This window comes from Lucilia cuprina, chromosome 2 (genome assembly GCF_022045245.1).
Source record: "Lucilia cuprina isolate Lc7/37 chromosome 2, ASM2204524v1, whole genome shotgun sequence".
In the NCBI taxonomy this organism is placed as follows: Eukaryota; Metazoa; Arthropoda; class Insecta; order Diptera; family Calliphoridae; genus Lucilia; species Lucilia cuprina.
Window position 1 is genome coordinate 54,795,501 of NC_060950.1, and position 9,561 is coordinate 54,805,061.

General features: G+C 28.3%; 4 protein-coding genes across 4 annotated transcripts in view; 2 read left to right on the forward strand and 2 right to left on the reverse strand.

The window, feature by feature from the left end:
• Positions 1-471: 471 nt before the first annotated feature.
• LOC111680896 lies at positions 472-1,294 on the reverse strand. Its single transcript, XM_023442604.2, has one exon. The coding sequence runs from the start codon at positions 1,204-1,206 to the stop codon at positions 562-564; it is 645 nt and encodes a 214-aa protein (XP_023298372.2). The 5' UTR covers positions 1,207-1,294; the 3' UTR covers positions 472-561.
• Positions 1,295-2,470: 1,176 nt separating this feature from the next.
• On the forward strand, positions 2,471-5,428 carry LOC124419119. The gene is made up of 5 exons (XM_046947515.1): positions 2,471-3,396; positions 3,489-3,635; positions 3,694-3,753; positions 3,809-4,162; positions 4,281-5,428. Exons 1-5 carry the CDS (start codon positions 2,548-2,550, stop codon positions 5,184-5,186), a joined length of 2,316 nt encoding a protein of 771 aa, XP_046803471.1. The 5' UTR covers positions 2,471-2,547; the 3' UTR covers positions 5,187-5,428.
• Positions 5,429-6,147: 719 nt separating this feature from the next.
• On the forward strand, positions 6,148-7,858 carry LOC111691086 (glucose-6-phosphatase catalytic subunit 1). Its single transcript, XM_023453727.2, has 5 exons — positions 6,148-6,328; positions 6,384-6,548; positions 6,614-7,100; positions 7,458-7,576; positions 7,637-7,858. The coding sequence occupies exons 1-5, from the start codon at positions 6,264-6,266 to the stop codon at positions 7,818-7,820; spliced, it is 1,020 nt and encodes a 339-aa protein (XP_023309495.2). The 5' UTR covers positions 6,148-6,263; the 3' UTR covers positions 7,821-7,858.
• Positions 7,859-8,316: 458 nt separating this feature from the next.
• Positions 8,317-9,561, reverse strand: part of LOC111691057 (dual oxidase) — a 36,848-nt gene continuing 35,603 nt past the window's right edge. Inside the window, exons 8-9 of the mRNA XM_046955532.1 lie at positions 8,538-8,674; positions 8,317-8,477 (exon numbers count right to left, since the gene is read on the reverse strand). Of these exons, the coding sequence (XP_046811488.1) occupies positions 8,349-8,477; positions 8,538-8,674 (266 nt within the window). The 3' untranslated portion in view covers positions 8,317-8,348. The remainder of the gene's footprint in view (positions 8,478-8,537; positions 8,675-9,561) is intronic.

The window sequence follows — 9,561 nt, forward strand, 5'->3', positions numbered from 1 at the left end:
TTTCAGTTTTAGATTTAAGCTCAGTTAACTTTTTAGTATTGCCATCTTTTCACTCAAAAACATAAACAATGAATGTTATATAAATATTTAAAACAATAATAAATAAAGCAAAACCAATCAGAAAATTGCAATTTACTTAAAATATTAAGTTTTTGCTCTTCCGAAGTCATTGTTAAATCTGTTTTCTCCCCTATAAATTAAGTTTCAGTTTACTACTGTTTACTGAAAAGCGCAAAACATATATTAAACTAGGTTTAAACAAAGAATGTAGATTATCTTTATCTGAAAAACCCGCTCTTAACCTTATATTGGTGTTGGGGTCAAATATGGTTTATAATGCCAAACAAATAACTTCTAAAACACTTCAAAAATTACTAATACAAACCTTCACCACGTCTGTCTAAGCTAAGCAACTATTATAACTAGTTAGTTAGAATCTTTTATAAAGGCCAGTTTCTAATTTAGTCCGAATTTCATTAAACTTTTGTTCGATTACACAAACAGCCGTTTGTAAATGCCTTTATTTTATATCTTAACTAATTTATTTACAAAAAAATAAAATTATGTAGTATTCTGTTCATTATTCTTTTGCAATAAACTACGACGATTCTCTTGCATGCGAGCATTATCCCAATTGTGTACCATTTTGCGTTGTTTCAAACGTTCTTCGAGTTGAAATTGCAGACGTTCTGGACGTGTGTAAAGCGAAAAATTAATCTCTGGCATTCCGTTCAGCGAAAGTAAATAATTAATACGAGCACGTTCTTCGGCTATAGCATAAAGATCACTTATAGTCTCGGGATCATTAAGAAATTTTTCATATTTTGCATCTACTATATTTGCACTTGTTAGTGGTTTATTGGCAAGAATTTTCGGTGTAATTCTAGGTGTTTTCAAAAGCGTACGCGAAGATGTTCCAGCAGTAGACGTACTTTTCGCTTGATATCGTTGTATGGGTGTTGCTGGTGTGGAATTTGGTGTTTCAGCTTCATCGTCATCATCTTCGAGTGATATTGTAAGGAAGTGCATATCTGGATCATTCATTGCGTGTAGAACACTTTTGCGTCGTCGACGTCTAGATTGACCTTGTTGATTATCATCCTGTTCCATGCTGCTGATTGTTGATGAGGTGATTGATGTTGATGGTGTATCTACAGAGGCGTGATTATCATCGTCTGAATCGATTATTTCAATAACTTTACTCATTTTTTTGTTTGTTTATTTATGTTTTGATTTTTTCTTGCACTAAATTACAGAATTTGTTTTTTTTTGGTTTCGTTTACAAAAAAACATAAACAGCTGTTTAAGTAATGCTATTCAAGCGTTTAATTATACATATTACAATTAGGGTTCTATAGTTTAAACGAAAAGACGACATTTCGACTTTTTGCATTTTATGAAAAGTCGACTTTTTGCATTTTATGAAAAGTCGACTTTTTGCATTTAGTTAAAAGTCGATTTTTCGACATATTTTTATTTAATTAAAAGTCGATTTTTCGACTTTTAAAATTTTATAAATAGTAGACTTTTTCCGACTTTTCGACTTTTTTCGACTTTTCGACTATTTTCGACTTTTGACTTTTTCGACTATTTTCGACTTTCCGACTTTTTTCGACTATTTTCGACTTTTTCCGACCGGAGTTAAAAATTTATAAAGTTGCCAGAAGCGTAAATTTATAATGTTGTCATTTAACATTATATTATTATTATTATTTATTATTAATAAAAAAAAATTATTTATTTTTTTCTGTTTGTTGCAATTTTTTGAGTTTTTTCGACTTCTTCCTATTTTCAACTTTTTCCGACTTTTCGACTTTTTCCGACTATTTTCGACTTTTTCCGACTATTTTTGACTTTTTCCGACTATTTTCGACTTTTTCCGAATTTTTCGACTTTTTCCGACTTTTCGACTTTTTTCGACTCTTTCCGACTTTTCGACTTTTTTTGATTTTCCGACTTTATTCGATTTTCCGACTTTTCGACTTTTATTTACAAAGTCGACTTTTCGACTTTTAAATAAATATAGACGATAGTCGAGTTATCGACTTTTTTGGAACAAAATAGTCGACTTTGACTTTTCGACTTTTTTCGACAAAAAGTCGATTGTTCGATTATTCGAAAGTCGATTTATAGAACCCTATTTACAATTATTTATTAAAATTATACAAATGAATTTTGACTAAATGTTTGATTAATAATAATTTTTTTAATAAATTTTAGTCTGGTGGTGTTTTTGTTTATCTTGTTTTTTAACTTAATTAAGAATTCCAAATAAGCTGAATATTAATTAAGAGTTTTATAAAATGCAGTTGTTAGCATTACTCTATTACGGTTAACGGTATACCATTCACAATAGTGCTTGTTTATTTTGATTGTTTGTAAACTGTTTTATCGTCTCTATTTAGAAGCTTAAATTTTGAATTTTTTTTTTTTTTTTTTTGTTAAATTTTCTTAGAAATTCGATTAAAATGCTTTACATTTTGTGTAAAATAATTCTAAGCTCATAATAATTGTGTTTAAATTTAAATCTATTTAAAAATTTATATCATGGGTGCTCAACAAACAAAATCCGACGATGAAGAAGAAACAAACGTACGCACTTTACAAAAACAATACACTGGACTTGCAAGAGAATCAACAGATGGACTAGATCGCATGAATGAAAATAGTAAAGAAACAGTTATGCCTGAGCAAAACCTCATTTCAGCCTCCAGTCCTAAACGTATTACAGTGGCTAATTTTGCTAAAATTAAAATAGAACCACGAGCTTTGGAAGAATATTCAAGGGAGGAATCTGCGTTGGAAAATGATACAAGCGAGCTGGTAGTTGAAGAAACTATTGACCATCAGGAGCACAATATAATCCATCAGCAGGTGGAAAATCAAGTAATTTATGCAGAAAATCAAAATATAGATTTAGACCAAGCACAGGAAAGTTCTTTCCCAGGTATAAATAATAGTTCACCCTTAACTATCGTGGAAAAGTGTATTGATATATTACCCAGTACTGGTCTCTGCCACGATTTTACAAATATCGAAGTAAAAAAGGAATTGTTAGAAACATGTGGCGCAACAAGTGTGTCAGAAATTGAAAAGGATCCTTTGGAAATACCGCTAAACTGCGCAATTCCAGTATTAAGTGATGAAGAAGATCTTGATAACAATATAATTTATACTGCAATAGAAAGTGAAACCATTGATGGTGTTATTAAACCTGAAAGGAATTTAGAAGAAGAAAATATTCTGTTACTTAAAAAAGAAAATTCTGATTGTAATAACGAAGGGAGTATAGAACAACAAGAACAACAAGCACCTAAATTAGTTAAAAATCCATTTTTTAAAAACTGCAACAAAAAACAACGCTTAAAACAAGAGCTGATTGATAAGGGACATAGGGTAAGTAAGAGGACTTAGTATTAGGTTATATTGTGGAATTCTTTGAAAATGTTTTATCTATCGGATTTAATTAACATTTAATTAAACTTTAGGAAGATTCTGGAAATAAAACTATAAAATCTGAACATAAACCAAACAATGAAGAGTTGTGTACGGAAATTATAACAAAGTCACCAAAGTCAGTGGAAAATTTTTCAAATGCTATAACAGTTATACACGAGGATACTTTACAAACATCAGTATACGAATTCACTTGCCTTAATTGTATTAAATTTTAACAAAACTTATTTTTTACAGATTAATCTTAAAGAACTTATTATAAAATCAGAAACCTTAACCGCTCCTGAGGATAATTTGGTAAGTAGTGAAAATAAAACCAACATGAAGTATATCAATTAACTTTTACTTTTAGAATTTTACTACAAACAATACTTTGAGTGTCAATTGTTTAAGTTGTAATTTAAATTCATCATTGGATGTTAACTTAAGCAATGTAGATACGGATTTTGAAGAAGCTCGCTCAGTACAATCAGTTGAAGAAGTTAAATCGACTATTTCTTCCCTTGATTCCTTAAAATATTTCACAATTATTGATTTAACGAGTGGGGAAAAGAATGATTTGCCAATTGAAGATTCATCGACTTTAACATCAACCCCGAAAAAACAAGAAAAACGAAAAGCAAACAGAGGAAGACCGCTTAAATCTGGAAGCTTGGAAAATTTCAAATTTGGGAAAACACGGAAGGCAAAACAACGTGGAGGCAAGGTGAGTCTAAGTTTATTTAGTTTATTCTTAACGGATTTAAGCTAAATTTATAGACTGATCTATATGCAGGACAATAGACAGATACATATTTAAATATTGTTATTTCGTTTACTTTTAGCCACGAAGCAAAACATTAAAAACCAAAAAAATTACTTCAAGAGATACTACGTTTATAGCGTCAAAGAAACAAATTTTAAAAAATCTTCCAAAAATTTCTATAAAAACTCGCAAAAAAGTTAATAAACAAAAAAACGACAAGAAAACTACAAAAACTTCTGACGATTTTCCCAAACCATTTAAATCAGAACCACAATCATTAAATAAAGAGCAAAGCATAGCAACGGAACTGCCCAAACCCATAATGTTTAAAAATGAGCAAGATATAAACATAAATAATAGAAAATCCTATCTTAAACCGGAATTTCAACCTTATGTACGTTTGAAACGTTTAAAAAGTGAAGATCTATTGGTACCGCTAAAGACCAAAACGGCAAGAAAGACACGACAACGTTTAAGTTATCATCAAATGTCCAATGACAATAGACGTGATTTTCTTATACAACATGCCTTTAGCCTAAATCAACGTGCTAAATTAAATCGTTTAAGTGTTGATCATGATCATATGTATTATAATAATCAACAAGATCAGCCATCATTGTATAGCCGTTTAACTACTCCACTCAGCCTGCATATGGATACACCAAATGATTCTGTCACTGAGACAGATTCAAAATATTTTAGTCCTCAGGAACTTTATTCGCTCTTTCACTCCTCAACCCCAGATGCCTCTTCAATGTTTAGCGGTCATCTGGATAGTGGTGTCTCGACTTCAACGCCCAGTATGCAACAACGTCAAATGGACTACAATAAAACTTTACTCTTAGAAATAGCTGCTGAGCGGGCCTTTATCAACAATCATTTAATACATTTTGGCTACTCACCCATACAGTTTGATTTGTTTAACAACTTAAACGATTTGAGTATTTTTCTTAAATATTTATTTGGCCCTGCAAATATGAATTGAAGAGGTATTTATGTTGAAATTATGATTTTTTATGTTTTGAGAATTAATTTTGTTTTGTTATTTTATGAATATTATTTTTAATTTTATTATCTTAAACTTGACTTGCAACCTAATGATTTTTTCTGTCTATAAGTGACGATTCATTTGTAGTTTATTAAAAACAAATTCAGTTTTAATCTAATTTTTGTACAAAATCAATTTTATTTTAATACTTTCCAATAAATTGTATGTTGATCATAAAATGTTTATTAAACAATAAAAGTTGGACTAATTATAACTTTGGGAAATGATATATAAATAGATAGATTGATTGATTGATAGATAGATAGATAGATAGATAGATAGATAGATAGATAGATAGATAGATAGATAGATAGATAGATAGATAGATAGATAGATAGATAGATAGATAGATAGATAGAAAGATAGATAGATAGATAGATAGATAGATAGATAGATAGATAGATAGATAGATAGATAGATAGATAAATTGAAATATAGATAGATAAATTGAAAGATAGATAGATAGATAGATAGATAGATAGATAGATAGATAGATAGATAGATAGATAGATATATAGGAAATTTGTTTATCTAACTAATAGGAACTATAGTTATTTAGTTTTCCAGTTAAGGTGACCATGAATGTGTATTAAACATGTGCAATAAATGGCGAAAAAAGCTTGTTGAATTTAAATTGTCAAATTTTTGGCATAGATTTAATTTTTCCTAATTCTTCATTTTCCTTCGAGTTTAAATTAAAACTTAGAAAGGCATATAGAATATTTTATTTTGAGATTAACTTATAACAATTGACACATACTTCCCGCTAAAAATTATTCAAGGTTATGGATATCAGATCACAATAGTTGGTAAAAAAAAGTGTTTTTCTACAAGGGGCGGCCAGTGCGCATGCTTCTTACTAACATATGACCATTAAAATTCATTTGTATGTAATATAGATACCACAATAATAATAATGAAAAATAGTCCTTACATAAAAATGAAAAGGACATGAGAAGTGAAACTAAAATTAATTTACAAACAAAACAAAGTAATTAATATTTAATAAATAAAATGGATTTCTCATTAACTTCCTTATATAAACTAGAAATAAATGTAATTAAATACATACAAGAACAGTGAGTATGAAAATCGTAATAAATACAAAAGTTTAATATTAACTTGTTTTATTAGATTTTCCAATGGCGAAACAATACTACGTAACATAAACCATTATCTTGATCCCGTATTCATACTAAATATTTGGATACCACTAGTGGGGGCATTTAATCATAAATTACTTATACAACTGGTGGCATCAATAGGTGTTATAAACACCCTGGCAACGGTAATAAAATGGTAAGTGACTATTTGATTAAATAACATAAAATACATATTTATTTAAATTTGTTTCTACATTTTAGGTGCTTACCTGAATACCGTCCTATTTGGTTTATTAGTGAAAATTTAAAAAGCTTTAAATATGATTTTAATGACATAACAATTGATCCGTTTAGCTGTGACACTAGTGCCGGTTTTCCCTCCTCACATGCTGTTGCTTTTACCACATTTGTTTTCATTTTAGTTTGGCGTTTTGTTACAAGTTTTCTATCTTCATATGAATTTGTTGTCTATGACAAATATTTGTTAATTTATACTTTTGCATCTTCAATATCGACTATCATGTGGTTTAGTCGTTTATATTTTCTATACGAATTTTTACATCAATGTATAGTGGGTTCATTATTTGCTGTTCTTCTGATACATGTGTTAAGGAGATATTCTTCGTCTTTATTGAGTTTTGGTAAAGTGAAGGCAGTGATGTTGGTTGTTGTTTTCGGCAGTATACCGATAAGTGCTTATTTTGGAATGCTACATTGGGATGTGGATCCATTTTGGTGTGTTCGAACGGTGAGTGGAATGAAAGAAATTGTATAATTTCGTTGTAGTTTGTAGAGAAAAATCTTACAAGAAGACACTATCTATCTTTCTATCTATATATCTATCTATCTATCTATCTATCTATCTATCTATCTATCTATCTATCTATCTATCTATCTATCTATCTATCTATCTATCTATCTATCTATCTATCTATCTATCTATCTATCTATCTATCTATCTATCTATCTATCTATCTATCTATCTATCTATCTATCTATCTATCTATCTATCTATCTATCTATCTATCTATCTATCTATCTATCTATCTATCTATCTATCTATCTATGTTTTTATTTACATATCCTTTTGTTTTGCTTATTATAGGCTTTTAAATGGTGTCCTGATCCCATGCAGTTAAAACATGAAAGTACTCCAGTATTTACACTCTGTCGAGATTTCGGTTATCTCTTAGGTATTGCCCTTTCAAGTCCTTTAGCTAAAAGGTAACTGATTTCGAATGAATATCTACTTCTATATCATTAAAACTATTTACCTTATTTCAGCTATTACAACTCAAACCACAATTATCGTAAACGTCTTCCTGCTTTAATTTCTGTGGAATTTTTTAATTACCTTCTCCAATTATATACTCCCAAAGAGTATGGACGTTTTGCATTTGTTGCTTATGAATTTTTAAGAAATTGTTTTCATTCCTTTATGTTATTGACAATGTTACCGAAGTTTTGATACTAAATAAAAGTATGTAGTTGAAATCGTTTTGAAAATATTGACTTAATTTTATTAAACATAAAAAATAATAATAAATAAGTTATGGTACAGTATTTTGTTGGCAAAAACACTGATGATAACGAACAAAAAATAATAAAGAAAAACTAAAGACGTAAAATAATAATTATTTAAAATAATAAACATATTTAAATAAATACTTGCATGTGCTTTTTATATGCAAACATTTTAGTATTTTAAAAAATTTCTTTTAATATAAAATTTGACTAAAAATTGTATTTCTTTTCGTATTTCATTTAAATATTAGATACATTCACATTTCACAAGTTTAATATACATACAATTAATTAATTTGATTACTAAAAAGATTTGTTTTATTTTAATATAATTTATTTATTGTTAATAATTTGTTTAAATGCCTGATTGTTTAAACAGTAGGTATTTTCTAGAGATTTTTTTGTAATGAATTTTTAATTAATTTTTTTGTGAGAGTGTGATTTTGGTTAAATATACAAAAAAAAAAAAAAATTAACCGAAATTTTCAAAGTGATGTATAAAGTATGGTAGTTTTCTAGTCTTATTGACCTCGTCACAGGCAGACATAACACTCTTTGTTAAGGGTCGTGGACCACAAGAAAATACACCAATTTTTGAGACCTAAAATTAAATTAAAAAAAATCAAAAAACTGTAAACAAAATTTTTACAAAACTACTTACATAAGAATGTTTCTTTTGTACAAATTTTAAGAAACTAGACATATCTGGTCTTCCAAAATGATTAACAGCCTTGAGACCAGTAAATATCGAAGTTTTCGATAGACGTTGGAAGTGATTTTCGCAAATATACTGGAAGAGAAGAACGATAAAAATTAATAAAAAATTAAGGTTTCAAATTATTTTCTTCTTCACATAGAACTTTTCTAAAAAACTTCTTTACAAAGAACTTTTCTGAAGAAAACTTCTTTACAAACAACTTTTCTAAAGAAAACTTCTTTACAAAGAACTTTTCTAAAAAAAACCTTCTTCACAAAGATCTTTTCTAAAGAAAACTTCTAAAAAAATTTTTTACTAAGAACTTTTCTCAAGAAAACTTCTTCACAAAGAACTTTTCTGGAAGAAAACTACTAAAAAACTTCTTCACCAAGAACTCTTCTCAAGAAAACTTCTTCACAAAGAACTTTTCTAAAGAAAAGTTCACACAGAACTTTTCTAAAGAAAACTTATTTAAAATGAGCTTTTCTGAAGAAAACTTCTGAACAAAGATCATTTCTAAAGAAAATTTCTTCACAAAAAACTTTTCTAAAGAAAAGTTTTTCACAAAGAACTTTTACAAAGAAAACTTCTTCACAAAGAACTTTTCTAAAGGAAACTTTAGAAAACTTCTTCACAAAGACATTTTCTAAAGAAAACTTCTTAACAAAGAAATTTTCTAAAGAAAACTTCTTGACAAAGAAATTTTCTAAAGAAAACTTCTTTACAAAGATTTTTTTAAGAAAACTTCTTTACAAAGATTTTTTTAAGAAAACTTATTCACAAAGAACTTTTCTAAAGAAAACTCTTTGACAAAAAAACTCTTCTAAAGAAAAGTTTTTCACAAAGAACTTTTCTAAAGAAAACTTCTTCACAAAGAACATTTCTAAAGAAAACTTCTTCACAAAGAACTTTTCTAAAGAAAACTTCTTCACAAAGAACTTTTCTAAAGAAAACTTCTTCACAAAGAACTTTTCTAAAGAAAACTTCT